The following is a 27,544-nucleotide window of genomic DNA, read 5'->3' on the forward strand; positions in this document are numbered from 1 at the left end:
TTTTGTGCATTAGTGCTCCATGTTAAGATTCTCTCGTAACATTTTGCCTAACTACAATGGTAAAGTTACTTGCTTATGGCATCTAACTCGTTTCTATTACACATGCTCACTTGAATTGATTTCATCAAACATGATAATGTCAAATGATTCAAACCCTAATATCAAGGCCATAGAAGCATAATATATAATATGACCCAAATTCATTTGAAAAGAATGGTCAAGAAGGATGGGTATGGGGAGTACACTATTTTATCTTGATCATTTGCATTTGAATATATATATATATATATATATATATATCTTAATTACTTTCTTGATCACAAGCCCTAAAGCTCAATTGAGGTTGTCATTAGTCAAATTATTCAACACCAAACTTGCCCTAAGTCAATTGAGCGGCACCAACCTGAAAGTGGATAGACATTTTTTTACTATTACTTGGACAAATGGTCTTGCTTCAAAATTGCATGAAAAATGACCCTTAATCCTTCTTACCTAATACACATATCTATAATGAACCTAATTACCCAACTATCTTCGTGAATATTGGGCTTAATTTTACAAATATAAACAAGCCCTTTTTTGTTTTACATTTCTATCCTCTACTTATATACACCATCATTTTCAAAGATGGCCCACAAGACAACCAAGATCTTATCCATATTTCCTATCTGTATTTCCTTAGAGGTTAATCAAAAGTAATGGAAGGGAAAAGAAAACGCGGCATTGCATTGTAAAAGTCGAAAGACATGCCAAAGTGTTTTGACTTTTTGGTGTGGTATGTGTAAATACACTCTGCGAGAAGATGAAGAATCCAAAAGCCACAAAAAATGGCCATGTAAAAGCAATCAAATTCTTCTTGTCTCATTCATAGTAAATTGTTTTGTGGTTTTGACATTTAAATTATAGTTGGAACTTGGAACTTGGAAGAGTGTTTTTCATTAAACACGCTAACAAAGAGACGAAACAGTAAATCCTGAAATACTTTCCGTCCACAAAAATTGATAGGTAGACCGAGTGGATGAGAAACCTTTCTTTTTATAACTAAGTGGGGCCCAAAATGAGAAGAGAGAGAGAGAGAGAGAGAGAGAGAGAGAGAGAGAGAGAGAGAGAGAGGAGGGACAGACAGAGAGAGAATGTGTTTGAGTTTTGGATTGTTTTAATAATTGTTATGTTTGTTGCCAAACTTAATTTGATTGATGATTATGTTAATGTAAAGTTTGGCTAACACTAACATATTTTCATTTATTATTTCCATTTATCATTCATAACTTTCCCTTCACATTCCATTCTTTTCTGTTCTTTCATTCATTCCCTCCACACATTCAATTCATTTTCTTCCGTTCCATGGAGAAGCCTCACCTCCTCCCACGCCCTCACCGACACATCTTCACGTTGTGGACACCCGAGGAGGTTAGAGAAGCGGTAGAGAAATCCAGAGCAGCTCTACTCAACCTCCCTTCAAACTCAACCTCTCAACAACATCATCATCATGCAGCTGTTGATTCTGATGATCTGCTAATTAAGAAGCTCTTCCTACTCAACAATGTTGAGAACCTCTTCCTAGTCGATACCACCCCTGAGGAGAATGACAATTACAGGAGCATACAATATTTATCATATGGTCCTCGTGAAGAACATGGAGCTTGGGAATGGGGGAGCAGAGACATGATGTTGGATATGAGCCATGCCACCACTACAAAACTCCTCACGGCTGCCGCCAATCTCACCGACGGAGCTGTCCATCTCCTCCTGATTTTTAATAATCTAACGGAAGAGGAAGAGAGGGTTTTGGTGGAGGCTCTCTCTCTCGCTGCAGATCGTCATGCGGGCCCCAGCAGCCTCCTCGTCGATGGAATTAAATTCAGGGATGCTCATGCTCTTCTGAATGCCCTCAAGAAAAACAAACGCCTCAAACATCTCTCCCTTCAGTATATGCATATGAGCGATGAGTGCATTGAGGTGTTACGCGACTTCCCCTCCCTCACCTCCCTCCACATTGAGGTGAAAGTATCTTCAGAAGAGTTTGTGAGGAAATTGGCGGAGCTTCATCCCTCACATTCACCCCTCGCAGCCTCTCTCCAAAGACTGCATATATATTGCTCATCCATTGACTGGAGAAGGAGCACTGGTTTCCTGCGCCACTGGCCGAAGCTCAAAGAGCTCTCTCTATTCCGTAGAGGGACAGATAAGTCAGAGAAGGAGGTAATGGATTTAATGGATCTAATGGATCACCTAGCACCCCCAAAGAAGGGGGTGGAGACAGCTGGCCACACCCCTTCATCTCCTCCTCAACTATACAGCCTTGAATTAGGTGTTTTGAAAGGTAGTGATTTAAGCCGATCTGCTGTTGCTGCAGTGGTTGATGCACTTTCTCGGTCCGGCCTTCCTTTCTTTCAAACTACAACATATTCTGATAGAATGGACCCTGCCATTCAGGCGCAGCTGTGGAGGAACCAGCGCAATTTCATGTTGGGATCCGATTTGAAGCGAGTGCCTGCGACATCCATCCGATTGTTCATCTGCGGAGATCCATTCGCAGGTAAAACCATGAATGACCACCACATTCTCTCGAATACTGAAAATCAGATTGATGAGGTTATATAAACACACAATAACGAACACTTCCACCTCATTTTGTTTGGCGCAGGAAAGACTACTCTTGTATCTACCATGCGTTCTATCTATGGGAGAAAGAGGGATAGGCTGAGAGCCCTGTTTACTGGAGAACGCACAAAAGGAATTGAGGTGCAAGCCATCAAAAAAGTGGGAATGCGAGTGTCATTATGGGACATGGCAGGCCAGCAAGAGTTCCACGCATTCCACGACTGCATGTTCCCTGACATAGGAACCAGCTCTTATCAGTTCCCATCCATGTTCATGTTCGTTTGGAGCCCCATGGATAGCCAAAGTAACAAAAGAGGAGAAACGAAAAAAGAGACCGACTTCATCGCAAGCTTTAGGTACTGGCTCAAATTCCTCGCCTCCAAAAGCCCTCAATCCATCATTCCTCTCAAAGTAATCCTGGTATTCACAAGAGCAGACCAGATGAAGCCGGTCTCAAGCTGTCTCTCAGATTCGATCAATTCACTTCGATCAGAATTCAAAAGGGTGATTGACATTGTCGACTCTCCTTTTGATGTGGATGCAAGAAACAAGGATTCTGTTAAACCTGTAGCAGAGCATATTTTCGACATTGCCAAGGATGTGCTCCAAGGTATTGAGCTCTACGACATCTGCACGCAAGTAACCAAAAACCTCTTGAATTATTCGAAGACCACAAATGAACGAATCATTACATGGGAGGATTTCAGCAAAATCTGCCATAATGATGACAAAGCTAAATTAAATGCAATTGCCATGTCCTTGAATGAGTCCGGTAACATCATCTACGTAAGTGGATTCAAACACATCGTTCTCGATCCCAATTGGTTTTGCAATCAAATTATAGGAAGCCTCATTGGTTTCCCAACATCTGGAGCATCAAAGGATATCGTCGCATTTGACAAAGGATGCATACCTCGACATTTCCTAGAGCAGGAGTTTGAATCCTTTGCCAAATCTAATGTCAAGGGCTCATTACTAGTAGACTTAATGGAAGCCATGCACCTATGTTGCACAGTCCCCAAAAGATCTTCACATCTCATCTTTATCCCAGCCATATTGCCAGACGGGGGTGTCCAACAACTCCAATGGACTCGAATCGATGATAATGTTACCTTTGTGTACATGGGCAGAAGGTTAGAGTGTGAGAACAAAGACCTCACATTTCTTACACCAGGCTTGTTTCCGAGAATTCAAGCATTATTTAGCAATGCTTTCGAATCTAAGCATGATAATGCTGTCCTCACACTCGGCAAAGATTTCATATCCATTTGTTTTCCAAAGAGCGAGATCATCGTCATGTTCTGCCAAGCAAAATCAAACCATGTCATAGATGTGCTAATTCGAGCTCAAAATAATACACATCAAGACATCCTAAGTACCTTAGCTTTTGTGCAAAAGAGTATCATCAACAACTTGATTACAATATGTGCACAACCCTCCGGTGTACAAGGGGTTCAATTGATAGAGAGTGTCATTCGGCCTGATTGCTTACTTTATCCATCAATGGTGCAACGTAGAGAAGATCAATGCGTGCAAGTAACTTATTTGAAGGAGCAATTAAGAAAAAAGCTTGAGCGAGCCGAGAAAGAAATATATGATTGGAAACGGACTACGGCTATGCCTAATCCTCTATCAAATGATTTAATTGATCTCCTGGGGTTAGAGTATTATGGGGAGGTCCTAAAATCATCTAAGAAATGGTTTGAGGTGGAGGTGAAGAATGCATTGTTGGAGAACGATGACTATGTTGATGAATCTAGGAAATATCAAAGTTATGAAGATGTGATTATGACTAGCTTGGAAAATGGCCTAATGCAAGAAGATCAATTAACATTAGAAGAGGCAAGAGAGGTACAGTCTAGTAAGGTTATGGTAAGGCTACTTTTACATTTACATCATAAAATGGATGCCACTCACAATGAAGTCCTCAAGTTACACAATAAGATGGATCAAATGATGAAGGAGCTACATGAAATGCATAAAGAACTTCAAGATATGAGGAATGATGTTATCGGCAAGATTGAGAACTCTATAAGTAAGCTATTGAAAATGGCCCTAGAGAATGAGACCGAGAAGCAACTCCCTGGTGTCGCCCTCCTTACGACTAAATTTCCCAACTCAACCTTTGAGAAAGTTTTGAGATGGGTTTCTAGAGGTGAACTTGTGAGAATCCAGTTATACTGTGAGGATAAAAAATTGCCACACCCTGTGGAAAACCAGCCTGGTATCACCCTCACCTCTTTGTCAGAGTCTCATGCAGAGTGTTTAAAAAAAGCTCTACCATATATCAAGGGTCTATTTCATATTTTGACTATAGCGGCTAGACTCGGTATTTCCTCTATGGTACCTCTTGCAAGCTCCTTGATTCCTGATTGGACGCCCCACCTCAAACTAGCCAAACAATATCCTATGGTACAAAGTCATTTTAAATCAGAAAAGGATATATTTCTAAGTAAACTAGAATGTGCTTCCAATGAGTGGCAAAAGTGCTTGGCAGCCATGTTGGTGGAAAATGGAGGTTTGACCGATGAAAACATAGCTAAGAAGTTCCATCTCAAGCGTACCATCTACGATAAAGGTGATGGGAGTACTCAAGTTGCATGGTTATGCAAGTTGCATTGTGAAGGAAAACGGTCCTTCCCACTAGGCTAAATTATATCTTGCTATGTGGGTTCAAATAGAAAAGCTCAATTTTAGTATTTCTTGTAAACCTTTGAATATTCCCCCTATGGATCTAGATGGGCATTTGCAATTAAGAATAAGTGTCTTGTTTTAAAACCAATATTAATGATCATGGTTATTTGTGGATTTAAATCAAGTGTAGAATTTCTTTCTCTTATTAAATGTGTCTCTTCTAGGTATGTTGCATCGATTGTACAACTTCCTCTCAAAGAAATGTGTACCTCCTTATCAAGGTAAAACTAGCAAGAATGGTGGACAAGTACTCTCGAGTTATCAAAAATAGGGTATTAAACCTCCCTAACTATCTTGACAAAGAAGCACACAAATCTACCACTTAATGAGGTAAACGATGTACAAAAGCACACAAAATGAGAAAAAATGCTACAAAAAGTTAGGAATCACAATCAAATACTAGAAAATTATTGAAACCTTGAATTGAAGCTCTCAACACGAATTCCTTTATGAGTGAATGAGAGAAAGATGCAATGTATTATCATTTTTGGAGGTTAAATTGTGTAAAGAATCAACAGATGGATTCTTATGAAGCAGAAGAGACGTGAGTTATGTGTGTGTGTAGAGAGAGAGAGAGAGAGAGAGAGAGAGAGAGAGAGAGAGAGTGAAAAACAGAGAATACACAAGGTAAAAGTATATTGACACACGAGAAAGACTCAACTCTATACAAGGTGGGAGGAGGGTGCTTTATGTAGTCACCCTCTCTGTTCATTAACTACAAGACTCATGGAGCATGGGGAATATGAAAGCTCATAAGTTATGTGTCATAGAATATGATTCTATGACTCACACTAAATGTTAGAATACAAAGTGGTGACATAATGGTGACTCTTGACCGTTGGAGTGTGTATTCACTCTCAAGGTGAGTTCACACGCTAGACCAAGTTGAGCTTGATTCTCAACACGCCCGCTCAAGATCACGTCGGGTCGGTTTCAGATGGTATCCGAAATCTGCTTCGACTCGCGTCGACTCGCTGTATGCGGAGTTATAGAATCCGTGCTTCAGCTTGCGTTGTGCGTAGTTGCGAAGTCTGTGCTTCGGCTTGCGTCTTTCTTCACGGCTTTGCGCGATGGATCGACTCTTTGCAGCTTTGTTGTGTGGTTGCGAAATCCACACATTATTGCGTAGTGTGCGTGTTTTGCGGAATCCACGCGTTATTGCGTAATATCTTCAATACTCCCCCTCAAGCTTGGCAGGTCAGGGATCGTCAATCCGAGATCGGTCATGAATTGCCATAGCTTGTCAGCTCCTAAGGCTTTAGTGAAGATGTCGGCCGTTGGAAGACTAGTGCTAATGTGTTGTAGGTCGACATCGCCAGCTAGAACGCGCTCTCGGATGAAGTGATAGTGCACTTCGATGTGCTTTGTCCACGCGTGGAACACCGGGTTTTGAGCCAGATAGATACTGCTCATGTTGTTGCAGTAAAGGGAAGTCGAATCCTTGATGGGTACGCCCAGATCCTTGAGTATCCTTTTGATCCATACAGCTTCACATGCAGCTACGGCTACGCCCTTATATTCTGCCTCCATACTCGAAAGAGCGATGGTAGGCTGCTTCTTGCTACTCTAGGATATTGCTCCGCTGCCAAGGGAGAAAACAAATCCGGAGGTTTATCTTCTATCGGCTTTGTAGCCAGCCCAATTGGCATCTGTGTACCCCTCGAGTCGTATTGGCATCGCGGTCTTGTAGAGGATTCCGCAATCCATTGTGTCGCTCACGTATCGTAGAACTCGCTTAGCGCAATCCAAGTGCGTATCACACGGTGTTTGCATGAATTGGCTAAGGAGACCGACCGGATAACTGAGATCGGGTCGAGTGATCGTGAGGTAGATGAGACTCCCGATGAGTTGCCGATACTGAGTCGGCTCACACGCTTTGGTGCCGGAGTTTGCATCTAGTTTGAGATTACGATCGAGCGGGGTTGCCACGGATTTGCACTCAGCCATCCCGAACTTGTGTAACAAGTTGAGGATGTAGTGTCGTTGAGAGAGCATGATTCCGGCCGGAGTCCGTATTACCTCGATGCCGAGGAAGTAGTGGAGCTCCTTCATATTCTTCATCTTGAACTTGTTGGAAAGGAGGGATTTGACCTTATTGATTTCGACGAGATGCTCACCTCCAATGACTAGGTCATCCACATATAAAATAATGATGATCGGACTTGCGGAATTGCTTCGTATGTAGAGGGAGTTGCCCGATTTTGACATACGGAAGCCGATTTGATGAAGATATTGCGTTATCTTCGAATGCCAAGCACGCGGTGCTTGCTTGAGGCCATAGAGTGGCTTCTTGAGTCGGCAAACAACTTTCGGATGGGTGCTCGAGTTGAAGCCGGGTGGTTGGATCATGTACACCTCCTCTTCTAATTCGCCTTGTAGAAAGGCGTTCTTGACGTCCATTTGATGGAGGTGCCACCCTTTCGCCGCGGCAATTGCAATTACGGTCCGCACCGTCGTCATCTTTGCCACTAGGGCAAAGGTCTCTTCGTAGTCGAAGCCATGCGTCTAAGCGTAACCTTTCGCTACGAGTCGAGCTTTGTAGGGGTTTACGGAGCCATTGACGTTATACTTCACCTTGTAGATCCATCTGCATCCGATCGCCTTTTTGTGTGGTGAGGTGGGAACGAGATCCCACGTCTCGTTCTTCCGTAGTGGCTGCATCTCCTCGTTCATTGCTTCGATCCATCGTGGGTCCTTCGCGGCTTTCGAAAAGGTTTCCGGCTCCCGTATTGTCGCTACCTTCATCATAAAGGCGTAATGGTATTGCATATACTCGTTGTAGCCGAATCAGCTTACGGGGTTCTTTTCACGAGTGGATCGACGGAGCTTTTCATTTGCAGAGATGAGGGCTTTCTTAGCTCCGATTGGTACATCGAAGCCGCCGAACTCACTGTCGTGTGAGTCGATTCATCGTCGTCGAAGCGATCGTCTTCATATTCCGCCATTTTCGCCTTTCCTTTGTCCATCTTCGGGCTAGGTCGCGATGTGCTTTGATCGCTCAAAGGCTCTTGTGGTCCGTTCAGTCGGGTCATGATCAGACTTTCTTCGATCATGCGCGTAAGGCTATCTTCATCTTGAATCTCTTGTTCGGCAAATTCCGGGTCAAGTGGAGGCGAAGTTGTCTCTGGTGTGTACCAGGATGCGGACTCGTCAAAAACGACGTCTCGACTTACTCGAGATTTTCGAGTTGAGGGGTTGTAGCACTTGTTCCCCTTTTGCTCCAGTGAGTATCCTACGAGGATACATTTCTCCAACTTCGGGTCAAGCTTTTGACGCTTCTTGTCGGGGATGTTCACGTACGCTATCGCGCCGAATATCCGGATGTGCGATAAATCCAGCTTCCTTCCGAAGTATTTTTCGTGCGGAGTGACCTCGTGCACACCGGATGTTGTGCACCGGTTCATTAGGTAGACGGCCGTATTTGCAGCTTCGGCCCATTGCAATATGAGTTGGGCATATGCTTCTCGTTCATCATGGCCCGCGCTACTTCGAGGATGTACTGATTTTTGCACTCGGCTACTCCGTTTTGTTGTGGAGTGTGTCGGCAAGTGAATTCTCGCCGAATTCCTTCCTTTTGGAGGTACACCGTGAAATCGTCCGAGAAGTACTCCTTGCCGCCATCCGATCGAAGGCATCGTACATGTCGGCCCGTGGCTTTCTCGACTTCATTCTTGAAATTTTGGAAGTGTCCGAACACTTCGCTCTTTTGCCGCATCGGGTAGATCCAAGTGTGCCTAGAGAAGTCGTCGATGAAGAGCACGTAATATCGGCATCCGCCGAATGTAGCTGTCTGCGCCTGTCCCCATACGTCGGAATGGACTTCATTCTTGAAATTTTGGAAGTGTCCGAACACTTCGCTCTTTTGCCGCATCGGGTAGATCCAAGTGTGCCTAGAGAAGTCGTCGATGAAGAGCACGTAATATCGGCATCCGCCGAATGTAGCTGTCTGTGCCTGTCCCCATACGTCGGAATGGACTACGTCGAGTAGACCTTTGCTCACGTTCCGCTCTTTCGGGAATTGGTGTCGGTGTTGCTTGCCGAATTGGCATGCTTCGCATACACCTTCAATCTCCTTCTCTTTGAATGTCGGGAGTCCGATGACGACTCCTTTCGATTTCATTGCTTTGAGTTTGTTGAGATTGATGTGGCCGATTCGCTTGTGCCATAGCTCTATGTCGGAGTCGGCTTTCGTGTTTTTCGCGAACATGGCGGATTTCATCTCGTGTGAATCGAGAATGAACATCCGGCCCTCTCTTCGTCCGCGTGCGATGAGTCTGCCCTTTTTTTCGATGAAGCAACCACCTTGATTAAATCGAACTTGCATCCCTTGCTCTACAATTTGGCCGACGAAGACCAAATTCTTCGTAATGGTCGGTACATGCAAGACATTTTTAATGTAATTTTGCTTACCTTCTTTTCTAAACGGAACATTGCCAATGTGCCGAATCGGGTGCGTAGTGTCGTCTCCGGTTTCGACATAGCCGGGTCGGTCCGGCTCTCGAAGTTCTCGGAACCATTCTTGATGCGATGTCATATGGTTCGAGGCACCGGAATCGACAAACCATACATCTTCCGGACCGGAGGCACTAGTTGAGGTAGCGGTTGACATAGAGTTTGCTCTATGTTTCATCATAAACATTCTGCCACGCTCTTCGTAGTCGGAGTTGTGTGCGTAATTCGTGAGTTGTCGGCTTGTGGAAGCCGATTCACGCATCTTCTTTCGGCACTCTTCTTCGTGGTGGCTGAGCTTTCCGCAATATCCGTATTCGGTTGCGTTTTGGCAGCTCGGGCCGGAGTGGAAGCTCCCCCTTCTTGCGAAGGTTCCTCGTTGGCCTCCGTTTTGCGGCCGAAATTGGGAGTTGTTGTCATAGGTCGAACCTCGTCCGCCTTGTCCTTGGCTGAATCAGCCTCTCACTCGTCCGCGTCCTCTTCCTCCATTAGAGTGCGTGTAGAGCATGTGGCCTTCCGACTCATTGCTCCTTGTACGCACGTGGTTTTCTTCGACCAATAGCATTGATTGGAGCTCGAAGGAGGGAGATTTCTCCCATGCTAGAACGGCGGTTCGCATCGCGTCGAACCATGGTGCAAGGCCACCGAGGCATATTTGCACCATCTCATCATCATGTATACTTACACTTATTGAGCCGAGCGAGTCGCAAAGCTCCTTGATCTTCAAGGTGTATGTTGTGATGGACATGTCCCTTTGTTGAATGTTGTTCAACTCTTGCGGAGTTGAAGCTTCCTCGCGGTCGTGTTGGCGGCGAAAATCTTTCGTAGATTTTCCCACGCTTCCTTCGGCGTCTTGGCTTCTCGAATGTAACCGAGCATGTGGTCGTGAGCACATGTCGCCAAACAATACATCATGCGGCTTGCGGCTTGCTCCCATGTCGCGTATCTAGGAGCCTCTTCGGCGGGTCGGTCTTCATGCGCTCCTTTGATGTAGCTCCAATAGCCTTGTCCGACAAGGTATTGGTGCATCTTGTACTCCCAAGATGCGAAGTTGTTTTGATCCAACTTCTCGGTAGGGAGAGCGCTCCCCATTTGAGTATTCATTATTTCGGTTCTTCTTGTTCTTCTTCTCTCTTCAAATGCGAGCTATGTAGCGAAGCTACGATAGCTATGAGCTGGTTCTTGGTCGTCGGCGTAGAGCACAACACACGATCACGATCAGGCGAATGGGCTAGATCGAGCTACCAAATCGTTCTGATACCATGTAAAGAATCAACAGATGGATTCTTGTGAAGCAGAAGAGATGTGAGTTATGTGTGTGTGTAAGAGAGAGAGAGAGAGAGAGAGAGAGAGAGAGAGAGAGAGTGAAAAATAGAGAATATGTAAGGTAAAAGTATATTGACAAAGGAGAAAGACTCAACTCTATACAAGGTGGGAGGAGGGTGCTTTATGTAGTCACCCTCTCTCTTCATTAACTATAAGACTCATGGAGCATGGGGAATATGAAAGCTCATAAGTTATGTGTCATAGAATATGATTCTATGACTCACACTAAATGCTAGAATACAAAGTGGTGACATAATGGTGACTCTTGACCGTTGGAGTGTGTATTCACTCTCAAGGTGAGTTCACACACTAGACCAAGTTGAGCTTGATTCTCAACAAATTGAACTAGTCTAGGACACCCAAAAAGAAAATTGACATCATATAATACATATGAAAGTGAGTATAACTCTTGATGTTCAAGACTTTGCTAGATAATGTCAAAATTGAGACTCTGATTAAGAGAGAAATTCACGCAAGGATTGGTTTGGTTGAGGATGTTACGACTACGAGTCATGACCCATGCATCTTAAAGATTTATAAATACATTCGATTTATTCCTAAAAAATCTTTACTACATTATATAAAAAGAAACTACTAGCTACTCCATCATTTAAGTACAATAATATATATGTATACCAACACGGGTATATGCCTCAAACACCAAGTAGACATTTCTCTTACAAAATCAATTGTTTTTCTACTTCCAAATAAAGTTAGGAGTGCGTGCCCCATACCTCTACCTCTACCTCCACCTCCTCGTTACAATTTACCATTGCTTCGACCATTACACACAAATAAATACAGATATGTTGAATATCACTATAACTTATGCAGGCATCATTGTTGAGACAGTTGTTGGTACAGTTGTGGCATCATTTCCATGGTAAATGTGAAATTGACTCCTGGGACAGCTAAGAATTGCCCATTAGAAAATATGAATCTTACGATAGGCAAGATTTTAGCATTCCATCAAACTTCAAACTTAGCTTTCTTCAAGTGGATTTCATCTTTATCAATATCTCTTTTGTCCTTGAACTTGGTACATTCTTCTCAAAATCCATTTTTCTTGCCACCATCAAGGATTACCTTTCCGCTAGTCCTCATAGGTTTTCAGCCACATTCTTTAACCGAGATAAACTTTGTGCCCTAAAAGAATAAATCAAATTTATGCAACAAAACCGAGCATTTGTGCAGATCACCGCAGAACGAGAACCGGAACGACACGAAGTCGACAGAGACCAATCGGGCCATCTCGGGTGCCCCTCGGACGGAGGATACCGCGTAACTGAAGGAACGAGAGGCGTGCATGTGGTCAAGAATAGGGCCAATGGGGAAGCAAGCGCATTACGGGATCGCGGCGAATGACCTATCGACGGGTCGAACAAGCCTACGGCGAGGCAAATGCGGAAAAGGAACCAGGGCCGACGGTTTGGACAGGCGAGGGCGACGCGGCAGCCGGAATGCAGATTACGGAAGACCGGCTCCTCGTCAGCCGGAATCTCTCACACTTCTCCGAACATGGCACGTACTAGTGGACGTGCGGTTTGGTGGGGGCGGATGTCGTGAAGAGTTTGGGCCATAGTGAGAAACCAGGGAATATCGGAAGATTGGGCAGGGTGGAGCATGTGCACTCACCCTTATAGAAATTGTGTAAATGATAGGGGCGCCATTCTGGGCTGGACAGTAGTTATTTCGGGACAGAGGATCCTATGTAATAAGGGATTTATCCCACATTGTTACGCATCCCTCTCCTTGTTCTATAAAAGGAAGGGAGCGCCCTTTGTAGAAGGGTTGCCCATTTTGAGTTAGGAGGGTATACCGTTAGATTTAGGGTTAGGCAGTTCTCTTACTTCATTCTAGGGTTTCATCTTGGCGGTTTCTTCTTTCTCGTTGCGTGGGTTGAGAGTTCATGTTTGTTCAGGGTTTGCTTCTGCTCGGTCTCCTATGCAAGACCCCGCTCGACACGACGAGCCCGAGAGCTCCCAGCTTGGCGGCTTGGCAACAGGTTGTTGTTGTAACCTACCCTACCCTGGTCCGGCTCGAAGCCGGGGTTGTATTTTTCCTTTGTAATATTTATACTCATATCTGTTTGTGTATATTGGCGTATTTGGTGGTGTCGGGAGCATAACCCTTGTTCCCTGTGCATAAGAGTCGGTGTCGCGTGCATGCTATATCTCTCTCTCTCTCTTGTGTTCGGTTGCCTCTGGAACGCTTCCGGAATCGACTTCTCGGCCTCCCTTCCTCCCTCGTCCGAGACCCCCGTGGTCCCTCCCCTTCTACACACACGCACGCGGGTAATAACGTGACAACGGGCCATGCTCAACGAGAAGCATATGCCTAAGTCATATTGGGCAGAAGCTGCAAATACCGCCGTCTACCTCATGAACTGGTGCACAACATCCGGAGTGCATGAGGGACGTCACCCCGCATGAGAAATACTATGGGAAGAAGCCGGATCTATCCCATGTAAGGATATTCGGCTCCATTGTATACGTGCACATTCCCGATGAGAAGCGACAGAAGCTTGACCCAAAATCAGAGAAGTGCATCCTCGTGGGGTACTCATTGGAGCAAAAGGGGTACAAGTGCTTCAACCCCTCTACTCGGAAGACTCGTGGAAGTCGGGATGTCGTCTTTGACGAATCGACATCATGGTACAAACCCGAGCCGACTCCTCCGAAACCATCTATGAACGATCTCGACAACACAGAAGACGATGATCAACTAAGGTCAATACTCGAAGAGAGTCCGATCTCAACCAGATTGAGCGGACCACAAGAGCCTCCGAGCCTCCGAGCAACCAAAGCTCATCTTGGCCAAGTCCAAAGATGGACAAAGGGAAGGCCAAAATGCCAGAATATGAAGATGATCACTTCAACGGCAAACGAATCGACTCATTCACTCGATAATGAGTTCGATGGCTTTGATGTGTGTCTTATGAGGTCATCCGGAGTTGAGAAAGCACTCACATCGGCAAATGAGAAACTTCGTCGCTCTACCCGAGAGAAGAATCCGGTTAGACATGGGATCTCGTCCCTCACTCACCGCATAAGAAGGCAATCGGTTGCAGATGGATATACAAAGTGAAGTATAGTGCCGATAGTTCCATCAACCGCTACAAAGCTCGACTTGTAGCAAAAGGCTACGCACAAACACAGGGCGTCGACTATGAAGAGACCTTTGCCCCGGTGGCAAAGATGCCAACCGTGCGAACCGTGATAGCACTTGCAGTAGCGAAAGGGTGGCACCTTCACTAGATGGATGTCAAGAACGCCTTTCTTCAAGGCGAATTAGAAGAGGAGGTGTACATGGTACAACCACCCGGCTTCGAATCCAACATTCATCCGAAAGACGTCTGTCGACTCAAGAAGCCTCTCTATGGCCTTAAGCAAGCACCACTTGCTTGGTGTTACCGGCCGGCAAAGGAGTCCAAAGTGTGAAACGAAGGAGTTATTTAATTATTAAGGAATGGTTGTAAGTAAGCTATTAGTGTGGACGGACGGACTGGAATCGGTATGCCGTTCCGGATCCGGACCGATCCCGAACAGGTGCGGATGGCACCGTTTTGTACTACAAGATGTGGCGCAAGCCCAGGAGCTTGCGGAATTGAGAGATGAACTTGCCGTACAAGAAGCGCTAAGGAGCCGTGAACGGGAATTGAAGACAGCGACCGAAGCAGAATTAAAGAAGACTGCTGAGAACCTCCGCCGGGCAGAGGAGAGCCTTCGGAAAGGCCATCAAGCGTACGACCTGCTAACGGAAGAAAAAGACAAAGTGCTGCAGGAAAAAGACAAGTTGCGGAAGACGACGGAAACGGAAATTGAACGGCTAAAGGAGGAGAAGGACCGCGAGGACCGGGCCCGTCGACAGATCAACGTACGGCTCAAGCAAAAGACAGATGATTTTGAGCACCTGCACCGGGACTACAAACGGCTGGAAACGGAGCATAAGGAATGGATGGCCGAGCTCCGACAAGAAGTTGATCAGGCCGCGACGGCGCTCGCCGACGAATGAGCGGAAAATACAAGACGCTTGGACGAGGCGGAGAAGGTCCGGATGGAGCTCCAGAGGCAGCATCAGGAAGAAAGGGAGAGAGCGTCAACGATATTGCAAAAATTACAAAGCATATATCAAGGGCAATTGACGCATTACAAGGAGCAGGCGGACGACAACGTCAAAATCATCAAGCAATTGAAGGAGGAACGGCAAGCTGCGGAGATGAAATCGCAGATGGGAACGAACCGGATTCAGTGTATCCTCCGAGCATGGCTGAATCAGACAAAACGCTTGATTGATGAAAGCTCCGTAAGATGGTGGACAAAGTGGGCACAAAATACGGCGGAACTCCAATTGCTACGGGCAGACGTGGAAAACCGGCGGAAGGAAGGAGATGATTGTTACACGTTGACTTCCGAGGATTTCACCGCCATACGGAACAAGCTGGCCGAAGACTTCCAAGTCCTGGCGAATGAACAGCTGGTGCAGGTCCGGCAACTCGTAGCTGAGCTAGACGATGATAGGCTGGACGCTCAAATCCAATTTGAGAGCTACGAGCAGTCCCGGGTTCGGGAAGAAAAAGCACGGGAAGCGGCAACGGTTAACCTTAGTGATGAGGAACCGTCGTCGGACGAGGGCCAGGCCGGAACCAGTCAACCGGAGACCACTACGACGGAGGGAGCAACGACGGTAACGCCGGTGTCAGAGCAACAAATGGAAGAGCAGCCGCAGCAGCCACCAACGGACCAGTCGCAGCAGCCATCAACGGAGCAGCAGCAACAACAACAACAACAACAACAACAACAACAACAACCAATTCCAGATGAACCATTGGAGACTCTCGAACAAAGCATTCTGGATATTTTGGACGAAGAATAGCAAGGGTCGGATGGTGGATTCGACGTACAAGGTACTGTCCCACAGGCGTGCCATGTGTTAACGGCTGGCAAAGGAGACTAGAGTGTGAAACGAAGGAGTTATTTAATTATTAAGGAATGGTTGTAAGTAAGCTATTAGTGTGGACGGACGGACCGGAATCGGTATTCCGTTCCGGATCCGGACCGATCCCGAACAGGTGTGGATGGCACCGTTTTGTACTACAAACCGGAACCTATTTAAAGGCCCGGATACAATGTAATGAGGAGCGGATAATTAATGAAGCTTCGTGTTTTTATCTCTGTGTGTTAATTGCCGTTTTGCATTCATTGTTATATCTTACGCGTGTGATTATTAAGGACGATCTTGCTAAGTGACCTAATTAAGTCGGATTAATCGTTGAGCCTAATCCTCTTGCCATAAGACCCCTTTGGTGAAGTGTCTTCCGTAGACACCCTGTGTTAGGCCATTGTCCGGCCCTAAGAGTTAACACTTGGCACTCGAAGATAACACAATATCTTCATCGAATCGGTTTCTGAATGTCAAAATCCGACAATTCTCTATATGTAAGAAGCGATTCCAAAAGTCTGATTGTCATCATCCTATATGTGGATGATCTGGTCATTGGAGGTAAGCATCTAGTCGACATTAACAAGGTCAAGTCCCTCTTCTCCAGCAAATTCGAGATGACGGACATGAAAGAGCTCCACTACTTCCTTGGTATCGAGGTAATTCGGACTCTAGCCGGGATTATGATCTCCCAACGGCAGTACATTCTCAACTTGTTATACAAGTTTGGGATGACTGAGTGCAAGTCTGTGGCAACACCTCTTGACCGAAACCTCAAACTAGATGCCAATTCTGGCACCACAGAGTGTGAGCCAACTCCATATCGACAACTGATTGGTAGTCTTATCTACTTCATGATCACTCGACCAGACCTGAGCTATCTGGTCGGCCTTCTTAGCTAGTTCATGCAAACGCCACGAGATATCCATTTGGATTGTGCTAAGACAATGCTATGATACGTGAGGGGGATGATGGACTATGGCATTCTCTATAAGTCGGCCACACCAATTCAACTCGAGGGGTACATAGATGCCGACTGGGCAGGCTACAAAGCCGACCGATGATCAACCTTTGGTTTCGTCTTCTCCCTTGGAAGTGGAGCCATCTCCTAGAGTAGAAAGAAGCAACCAACTGTCGCTCTTTCAGCACAGAGGCCGAATACAGGGGCTCGACGGTGGCTGCATGTGAAGCCGTATGGCTCAAGAAGATATTAAAAAGGATCTGGGCATTCCCATCAAAGATCCGATTCTCCTTTACTGCGATAACATGAACAATATTTATCTGGCTCAGAACCCGGTGTTCCATGCACGCACGAAGCATATCGAAGTGCACTATCACTTCATTCGAGAGTGTGTTCAAGCTAGCGATGTCGACCTTCAACATATCACTACGAATATTCAGACAGCCGACATCTTCACCAAAGCTTCAACAATTCCTGTCAGACCTTGGATTGACGGTCCTTGACTTGCCAAGCTTGAGGGGGAGTACAAGTGAAAACCGGATACCGTCCGAAGCGGACATCAACCGAAGTAGCCGACCACAGTTGAGCTTGAGGGGGCGTGTAGAGAATCAAGCTCAACCTAGTCTAGTGTGTGAACACACCCTTGAGAGTGTGCACTCAAAGGTCAAAAGTCACCACTCTTATCTACACATTAACTATGTGTCATAGAATCATATTCTATGACACATAACTAATGAGTTTTCACTAATGAGAGAGTGACTATATAAAGCACTCTCCTCCTACTTTGTAATTAGGTTGATTAATCTCCTTTGTAATATACATCTTCTTGAGTATTCTATTGTCTCTTTAATCTATCTTTTAGCTCGTTGGAAAGCTCTTTGAGAGAGCTTTCTAAAGAATGTTCATTTACTGAATTCCGTTACCGTGGCGAGAAGTTATGAGCATTTTCATCCGCAGCCATCTTTGCCCCACGGTTCCTCAAACGGAAGGTAGATTTTGAAGCCCTAAATCGAGTGAAAGGTACATTCTCTCTCCTTCCCTCTTTGTCTCTCTTTTCCCGTACGGTTTATCCCTACAATGGCAAATACTCGTAAAACCGCCGCAAAGTTTGGGGGTATGATTGATAATGAGCCGAGATCACCAACAAATCTTGATTCTAATGCAATGGACAAAATGCTTATGAGTCACTTAATTTCTCTTCAAGAAACCATAAACAAGCAAGGTGAAGAGATTAGGATGTTAATGAAAGAGAATACTAAGCTCCAAAGTGTTGTCATTGAGAATGAAAGTCTTAAACAAGTGGTTGCAAAACTTCAAGAAGAGATTCAAGAATGTAAAAGAGCTTCATTTGAAACAAATGAGCGCCTTAACAAGATTGAGTTAAAGGAAGCATTAAAAGAAGAAAAATTGGATACGATGAGGCGGGATGTAAGTGAGATGAAAAATGTATGTACAACGAAGTCATGGGCCGATGTATGTGGTGGGGATGTGTTATCAAACTCATCTAATATGCATGTGATGCATCAAGAGAAGAATATAGAAAGCATAGATGTCCGAGAATTGAAAGAACGCGAACGACGATCAAAGAACATTGTCGTCCGTGGGATTAAAGAAGAGAGTATGGAAACACCCGCATCCCTTGGAAAGGCCATTGGTGAATTTTTTAGCATGCATTATGGGATGTCAGATGTGAATGTATATGGGGCACACCGAGTTGGGAAACATGGTGTTACTCGCTCCGGAGAAAGGCCTATTGTATGCACAATGACAGATGATACAAAGCGGCGGATCATACTCGAAAATAGTTGGGTATACCTCAAAGGTACACAATGCTTTGTGAGTGAAGATCGTACTATCTCACAACAAAATGCTCGTCGTAAAGCATATGAAGAAAGATTGAAAAACAAGGTTAAGGATGTGCCTAAAGATGGAAATGTAGGCAAATAGGGACACGTGATCTATGAGACTAACCCACGCCTTTTACGACTATGCTTTTGGAATTGCAATGGATACCCATGGAATGCGGGATTTGGCATAGAGGAGTTCACCAATGACTCGGATATCACACTTCTTGTTGAAACATGGGAGCATGATACTCAAAGGATTCAAGGTTTAGGAAACTATAATGTACACTCTTTGATATGGAAGAAAAATCCAAGACAAAGAAGAGGACAAGGAGGGGTGGCATGTTTGATTAAGAAGGAAATAGAGAAATATGTGTCAATCATAAAAAATGATGAAAATAAATGCTACATATGGCTCAAAATAGAAACACCTAATGATTTGCCCACTTTTGTTGTTGGATGTTACATTCCTCATCAAGATTCTAACTTTTATGCTTGTTTGGATAAAGATCAACCGTTTGCCAATCTAGAAGATGATATTGCTTATTTCAAATCCAAAGGGGAAGTTATTGTCTTTGGTGACATGAATGCTCGTACAAGAAGTTTCCAACTTGATTCACAAGAATCTTTCATGCCACATATCTCAAGGATGCAAGAGGATATGCAAATGTATAACCGCTCTTCTAGCGATGAAAAAGATCCGGACCAATTTGGGAAGTTACTCCTACAAATGTGCAATAGTACCGGATTGCTTATTGCAAATGGTATTTCCTTATGGCCCAACACTAATGGTTTTACATGTAGAAAATACAACGGAAATAGTGTGATTGATTATGTGCTACTTTCCGAAGGTATTTTGGATCGTATACATAAATTCTCACTTGGTGAATGGACACTGGAATCAGATCATAGGCCTTTATGTATTGATCTCAAATGTATGCATAGGTTTGATTGTGAGAAGGCTATTGAAGATAATAAACAACCGCACTTGAGCATGAACCTTAAGCGAGCACCCATGTATTCCAAGATGGTTGAGGATATGTTACAAATGACAAAGATACAACATGGTGCCACACTAGAATGCAAATGGGAAGCTTTCAAGAAAGTCATTCTCTCATGTACAAACAAATGTTTTTCGACCAACCGCACATCTTGGAAATGCACCAAGAAACTTAGGAAAAAATGGTTTGATAAAGAATGTCGTGAAGCTCGAAAGTGCCTTATGGTTTTGGATGTAGTTAAGGATAAAGAGAATTACCAAAAGCATTTGCATGAGTATAAAAGGCTTATTCAAAGAAAGAGAAGAATATGGGAAGTTACTCAACAATTTATCCAAACGCAAGAGAAAGCACATGCATGTGCTAAATTTTGGGGAAATCTAAAGGGAAAACGTGTTGAGAGTTATGGTGACTTAACTCTTCACGACTTGTCTATGCATTGTAAGAATTTATATGAGTTATCTCTTGCCGGAAAGATGATGTGTTATGGTTCTCTTTCACATATGCCTTCCTTCTTTACAATTGAAGATATATGCATAGGACTTAAGAAATTGGCCTCTCGAAAGGCAAGCGATCTTCAATGTATAAAGGCTGAAATGCTCAAATGGACGGGAAAGGAAGCACATATATGGATAAGCGATATGTTTAATGATGCATTGCAACATGGTATGCCGTACGATTGGACTACAAATTGGATCAAACCTTTACATAAAGGTGGAGATATAAATAATGTAAACAACTATCGAACCATCATGGTTGGCTCATTAATGGCAAAACTATTTGGATGTATAATGGAATCAAAGATAAGTGTATGGGCTGAAAAAAGTGGTAAGAGAGCTTATGGACAAGCTGGCTTTCGGAAACACCATAGCACCATTGATCACCTTATCACCCTTCGAGTATTAATGGAGGAAAGTCGCCTTAGAGGTAAAGGTTTATATTGTTGCTTTGTAGACTTCAAGAAAGCTTTTGATATGGTACCTCGTGAGCATCTTTGGAGGCGAATGGAAGAACTTGAGGTGCCAAGTGAATATATGCTTGCAATTTCCCGAATTTATGAGAAGGTTATATGTTGTGTGCGCATGAAAGATAAACTTTCAGATTTTTTCAAAAGCACTATTGGTGTTAAGCAAGGATGCCCACTCTCACCAACACTATTTGGTCTATGCATTGATGAATTGGAAGAAATGGTTACCAAGTTTGCAAAGGAAGAATGCGTTGAAGAAGTTGCCATTGGGAATGTTGTGATTATGCTTTTGCTATATGCAGATGACGTAGTGCTTTTTGCAAATATTTTAGGAGATGCACAAAAGCTTATGAAGGCTTTGGAAAATTTTTGCATGCATACTAAATTAAGTGTCAATAGCTCTAAAACAAAGATTATGCGTGTGAAGAGCCAAAAAAGAGATAAACCATGCATTATGTACAACAATGAGCCACTTGAATGTGTGGAAAGCTTCAAATATCTTGGCCTTGAAGTTCCTTCAAATCATAGATGGAATGAATGTGCTACACGCCGCTTAGAGGCGGGCAAACGAGCATACTATGCATTTGAGAACACATGCAATCTTGGAGATATTAAGTGTTGGGTCCTCAAGAAATATCTTTTTGACACTTTGGTGACACCAGTTCTTCTCTATGGGGTGGAAGTATGGGGCGGTAGCATCCCTAAGTCTATGTGGAAAGAGTTTGAAAATGTCCAAAAGCATTTTCTTACCAAGTTTCTACAAGTTAAGAAACAAACGCCCTACACCCTCCTCCTCCTTGAGACGGGATCGCTTCCCATTGAGATCATGGCCATGGAAAGGGTTGTTGAATACATGCTTAAGGTTCAAAAAAGTCCCTCACATCGACTTCCTAGAATTGCGTGGGAAGCAAGCAAAAAGATCCAAAAGACGCATAAAAGCAAAATTTTGTGTTCCGGTTGGATGCAAGATATAGAAAAATGGTTTGGTAGATGGGATGCGAGACACTTGCTTCATGATGCATCATTAGATTCCTCTGTAAATGAGGCATTTTTGCAACGCCAATGTATCATGACATGGGACAAATGTGGAGGCTCACGCTTCACACATTATACTACACATGTTGCACCTAACTACAAAACCATATTCTTTGCGGAACGGGGAAATCGTACACATCCATACATGTTAGAGCCCATACTGTTATCTGCCATTCGAACCATTGCTTCCATGCGACTTAGCTCACATGCATTGCGATGTGAAACAGGGCGTTGGGGTACAAGTGATGAGAGTGGTCGGCTATGCACACTTTGCCCTAAACAAGTTCGCGAGTCTGAGTATCACACTTTGATACAATGCTCTGCCTTTGATCATATTCGACCATGCTTTCCACATCTCTTCGATCGAGCCCAATCTTTGCATGAATTCCTCTCACAACCACAATGTGCACTCTCGATTGCAACATTCATTGGTAAAGTTCTTGAACATCGAGAGTCACTACTCACTTTCACACGTTGTCGGGTTGCTACGCCCTTGCGTGTAGAAAGGAGGAGGGACCACGGGGGTCTTGAACCGAAGAGCAAGAGAGAGAGAGGTAAGAGAGAGAGACCCCGATTACACAGAACCGAAGATCCGATTGCGCAGAACCGACGATTGCACAGGGACACGGCCCAACAACAGAGATCACAAATAGACGCCGACGCAGATGGACGCAACAACGAAAGATATGTACTTACGAATGCAAGAAAGTAACAGACTAAAGTATTACAACCCACAGTGGGGCACGAAATAGATACTAACGAAAACGAACAGGGCGGCGAACAGATGCCGACCCCCTGTATGTCTTGACGCACAGAAAGGGAAACAGGCCGGAGGTGCTGCAGGACGCACTCGGGGCGTTCCACGGAACAACGCAAGCCTCCTCGAAACCCGCACAGGTACGCGATGGAGCAGAAGACAGAGAAAGCAGGAGTGAGAGAGAAGCTCCGAAATCGGTTCGACAGCACTTCGTCCTCTCCGCGCGAGATCCCTGCAACAGCTCTTCCCTGCTCCTTATATAGGCCGTCATGTCAGCTTTATTCCCTGTCCCTTTTGGACAGGGATCCGCTCCGTTCTTCACGCACCCGCGCAGTTACGCCGCCGATTCGTACAGTTCGCGCGCGTGACCGAAAAGACTGTTCGCGCGGTCTTTGTCTTTACTCGTGTTAGGGCCCGTTCCCGCCGATTATCCTCCTAATTCGATTCTATGTGCAACTTGGAGCGTGCGCGTGTGAAGAACCGGTTCCCACGCCTTGGTGCGCCGATTCCGCTTATGGACGGTTTTCTTCACGACATCCGCCCCCACCTAACCGCGCATCCTCCGGCATGCGCCAAGAGAGTTGGGACGGAGAAAACCGGCCCGTCTTCATTCCTCGCCCGTCGGTTCTTCCTCGTTTTCGGATCGTTCGTCGCTGCCGACCAGGAGAATCGGGTCGGGTTCGTCGTCGTGCCGCTTCTTGAAAGCTTTGATCCTCTTCCCGGCCACGGGTATCGCTATTCTCGTACCGTCGAGTTCCGCCAGATGATACGTCCCGTTGTCGTTGGCGCCCTGTACCGTGTACGGCCCGAACCATCTCCGTGCGAACTTCCGCGTTGCTCGGTGCTGGTTGTCGAGGCTGCTGTCGTAGACGAGCACCCAGTCGCCTTCTTCGATCTTCTTCGGTCGGAGTCGGTGCGTTCGGTCGAACCTGGCTTTGTTCTTTATCCTCGCCACTCGGATCTTTTCTGCAGCCGTCTCCACGTCCTCCGGTCTCCGTTCGAGTTGTCGTATACGCGCCGCCAACAACTCCTCCCGGCTCATCTCGTCCCTCCAGTCGACCGTTGCCCATGAGGAGATTGTTCGTTCCATCGGCATGACCGGCTTCTGGCCGAACATGAGCTCTGTCGGCATGTACCCGGTTACCGAACTGTGCGTAGTCCGGTCGGCCCACAAAGCATAAGGTAGAAGTCGCGGCCAGTTACCGACTTGGCCTCCGCATGCCCGAACCAGCGCCTTAACGATCGGCCCGTGCCCGCGCTCCACCTTTCCATTCGCCTCCGGGTTGTACGCAGTGGTGAGCGAGAGTTTGACTCCCAGCCGATCGAACAGCTCCGCGGCTTCCTCGGCGTCCAACTCCCCTCGGTCAGCCACGATCTTCCCGACGCACCCGTACCGGCATATCACGTCCTCGATCAGGAACCGACACACGGCCGCGGTCGTCTTGTTCTGGAGGGCTCGGCCTTCCACCTGGTTCGTCAGGTCTTCCCGCGCTAGCACCAGATACCGCATCTGTCCTACCCCCATCGGCATCGTCACCAGATCTACCATCCATTTGAAGTGGATAGTCGGAGGGTACGTAGGGTGAAGCCCGTCCCGGTGTCGGACTATCGAGTGCATCTGACAACTCTCGCAAGTTGACACGAACCGATGCACGTCCCGGTACAATCCCGGCCACCAGTACTTCCCCTTCAGCTTCTCAAACGTCGCCCACGTTCCACGGTGTCCACCCCAAGGGCTGTCGTGGTAGGCCGCCAGTAGCTCCTCCTGTTCTTCCTTCATCGCCACCACCCGGAGCGGGACGCCGTTCCTCTTCTTCGGGTGCCTCCACAAATGCCCATCTCGGAGAAAGAATCGATATGCTTTCTTCCGGATCCGGTTGGCCTCGTCCTTCGTCCATGACGCATCGGGCGTCATTGTCTTCAAAAACCCGCCGATCTGCAGCCACTCCCCGTCGTACTTGCTCGCGTCGAACTCGTTAAGCGCCGGAGTGCTCATCCCGTCGGTCGTTATGTATGCCGCCTCGAAGAAATCCACGCCGACTTCTTCGTCTTCCGAAACCATGCCGCCCTCGTCGTCAAACCTCGCCCTCGAAAGCATGTCGGCCATGGCGTTGTCTTTCCCGGAAATGTGTCGTATTTCCGGGTTCAGGGACTTGATGTACGCTATCCACCTGAGCATCGCCAGGTCCGGAGTCGCGCATCCGGAAACCATACCGAGAATCGGCAGGCAATCCGTCTCGATGATCACTTCTGTCCCTATCAGGTAGTCTTTGTCGACCTTAACCGCCGAAACAATACCCCAGAGTTCGCGTTTAACCTGGGCGTATCCTCGTTGCCGTTTACTGAGGACTTTCGCGCCGAATCGGATCGGAAACCGATTGCCGTCCTCGTCTTCCTGGTTCACGACCCATCCGATCCCGGTCGGACTGGTATCCACCGTTATGAATACCGGGGTACCCTTCCCGTATACCGCCTTCCGGAGTGCCGGTGCCGCTGCAAGGGCTTCTTTCAGCTTCCGGACCGATTCCGCGTGCTCGTCTAGCCATTCGAACCTTCGCCCCTTTTTCAGCAACCCGTACAGTGGCTCCGCGAGGTGTGCGTAATGCGGGATCCATATGTGGTAGAACGCGCATGCCCCTAGGAATCTCCGTACTTCCGTGACCGAGCTGCAGTCGGGCTTCATCGCGGAGATGGCTTCTACCTTTGCCGGAGACGGTTTCCGGCCATATGGTCCGCACAGGTGTCCGACCACCATGATTTCTGACTGCCCGAAGGCCGACTTCTCCCCGGAGAAGGTGAGTCTCGCATCCTCTAGCCTTTGCAGCACCTTCTCGCAGTCGTCGATGTGCGTCGCCACGAATCGCCGGCATCCGTCCGGCCCGATCGTCTCGTCCTTTTCTTCCACCGGGCATCCCTTGATCGGGATGTCGTCCAGAAACGGCATGGTGATGTCCGGGATACAGTCCCTCAGAACCTTGTTCATCGCATTCACCATGTGGGCCACCGAGTTGGTCCCTCCTTGCGGCAGTGTACACATCCGAACTAGGCCGAGGGGAGTTCGCATCGTCGTAATGTCTCTGCTCTCCACGGCTAGCTGGAACTGGTCGTACCCTGAGTATAGATCCCCGACCGAGTAAATTGACCTTCCGGCGAAGGCCTCCGCGAACTCGTCTATGGTCGGTCCGATCCCTGCGTTCCGAATGGTCACTCGATTGACCGGCTGCAGGTCCTGGATGAAGCGCAACGAACCGTTTTTCTTCGGTACGGTAAACCATCGATTCGAATATGGGGCGCTCGACGGCTCGAGAATCCCCATATCAACTTTCTGCCTCAACAGCTCCATCAACTTCGGGATGTGAGCTCTCGGCACCGGGATTGGCTTGAGATTCCATGGTACATGCGGTACCGTGAATATCACCATCGGCTCCACGATCGTCGGGTTAACGCACCCGATTTCCTCCGGCGAGAATGCGAAGGCTTTCCCGTGCCTTCCGAGCATCCTCCGAAACCGGTCTTCCTCCGCCGGCAGTAGGAACCCGCCCCCACCGATTTTGAGCTCTCGGAGCGTCTCGTCGGTGAAGGTGTGCCCTATGCAGGCCGGATCTCGTAGACTAGGGTCCGATGCAACCCCTTTGATTCTCGACGCGCTGTCCTCCGGTAAGGGTGCCGCGACTGGCCTTACCTTCCGGTCCACAGTCCTGTACTTGGTGCTTACGTGGGCCGTCCGAAGTGACTCGAGCCCTCGACCGAAGTCCGCGATGACTTCGTACATCTCCTCGGAACACACCGGTATCGTCCGGTCTTCCTTAAGGCCTTCTTCGACTACCTTTCCCAGCATTCCCAAGGTGTCGTCGAATGAGACCGCCTCCACGGCTCCGTTGATTTCCTCGTCCGGGCCGAGAACTCCGCACGCTCGAAGTCTCCCCTCCGCCTTTGTCTTCTCTCGGCCTCCGATGCCGACTATCGTACACGCTCCGCTGTCGGAGAACAAAAATTCCCTACCTATGGTACAAGGTTTCTTTGTTTTTATCGTACAGGTGTGGGGTTTTCCCGGGGTGTCCGGACTGTCGCGGCCCCACGCCTTGACAGCCCTCTCTAAAAATCCTCTCGGTTATCGGAGCCGAGGGAGTCGCGGTTACGCTCGTGGTTCGGCCTGACCGTCAAAAACTGGACCGAATGACGCCCGTCCTGGCTCTTGACCCGCGCATAGGCCGAACCGTTGTCCAGCACCTTGGTCTCCATTCGAGCCGCCGTGATGTACGGCTCTCCCAGTATGACGGGGTGCGATGACGACTCCTGCACGAAGAAGTGCTGGTCTATCTCGACATCGCCGATCTTGACCCGTACATTCGGGCAGGCCCCGTGAAGTTCCTCGGTGGCGCGCGTCGCCGCCCTTATCTTCCACCCGTGCTTGGTGTTGATCGGCCATTTGCCCTTCTTATAGAAGTCCATGGACATCAGGTTGATTTCCGATCCGTGGTCCACCAAAGCTACTACCGGTTCCTGGACATCGCCGATCTTTACCGGGGTTTCCGTGGTCGCTCGGGCCCAGTGTGGCCGCGAATAGTGGCTCTCCGCCCACTCGTCTTCCAGCGCCATGTCGTCCAGGTGCGTCGTTCGCACTTCCACCGGTCTTTCCGGTTCTGTCTCCGTTGACAGCCTCTTCCGTTTCACCAAGTCCACGATGGAGTCGTGGAACTCCTTCTTGGCGATTCCCAGCACCTCCCGTAGCGACAGCTCCACCTTGCTGTCGAGGATCCGTTCCTCCAGGACCTTTCGTAAGTCCGTGGTTCTTTCTATCTCCGTCCCCAGACGGTACCCGCCCTTCTGGGGTTTATCTTGCGTACCGGCCCCGCCGGCTTCGTCCCGTCGTGGCCCGGACCGGGTCTCGTATCGCTGTGAGGGCCCGGTCGTCCCGGGTTTCCCCACCCGCTTCTCTTCTACCAGAGCCTCGTAGTTCCGGCAAGC

At 47.0% G+C, this 27,544-nt stretch overlaps 2 protein-coding genes across 4 annotated transcripts in view; both read left to right on the plus strand.

Moving 5' to 3' along the window:
- UBP25 (ubiquitin-specific protease 25) overlaps window positions 1-27,544 on the plus strand; it is a 47,238-nt gene that overhangs the window by 11,669 nt on the left and 8,025 nt on the right. The gene's annotated exons all lie outside the window — the stretch shown is intronic.
- The window catches only part of LOC147865910 (protein TORNADO 1-like), a 44,803-nt gene continuing 18,465 nt past the window's right edge, over window positions 1,207-27,544 (plus strand). The window contains exons 1-2 of one of the 2 annotated variants that reach the window (XM_087316240.1): window positions 1,224-2,539; window positions 2,648-5,382. In XM_087316240.1, the coding sequence (XP_087172366.1) occupies window positions 1,345-2,539; window positions 2,648-5,256 (3,804 nt within the window). In that variant the 5' untranslated portion in view covers window positions 1,224-1,344 and the 3' untranslated portion in view covers window positions 5,257-5,382. Of the gene's footprint in view, window positions 2,540-2,647; window positions 5,383-27,544 lie in introns of those variants that run through there. The other variant, XM_087316239.1, reaches the window with a different exon arrangement.

This window comes from Azolla caroliniana, unplaced genomic scaffold (genome assembly GCF_043228905.1).
Source record: "Azolla caroliniana isolate FFs.n. ecotype wild unplaced genomic scaffold, voAzoCaro1.0.p SCAF_3, whole genome shotgun sequence".
In the NCBI taxonomy this organism is placed as follows: Eukaryota; Viridiplantae; Streptophyta; class Polypodiopsida; order Salviniales; family Salviniaceae; genus Azolla; species Azolla caroliniana.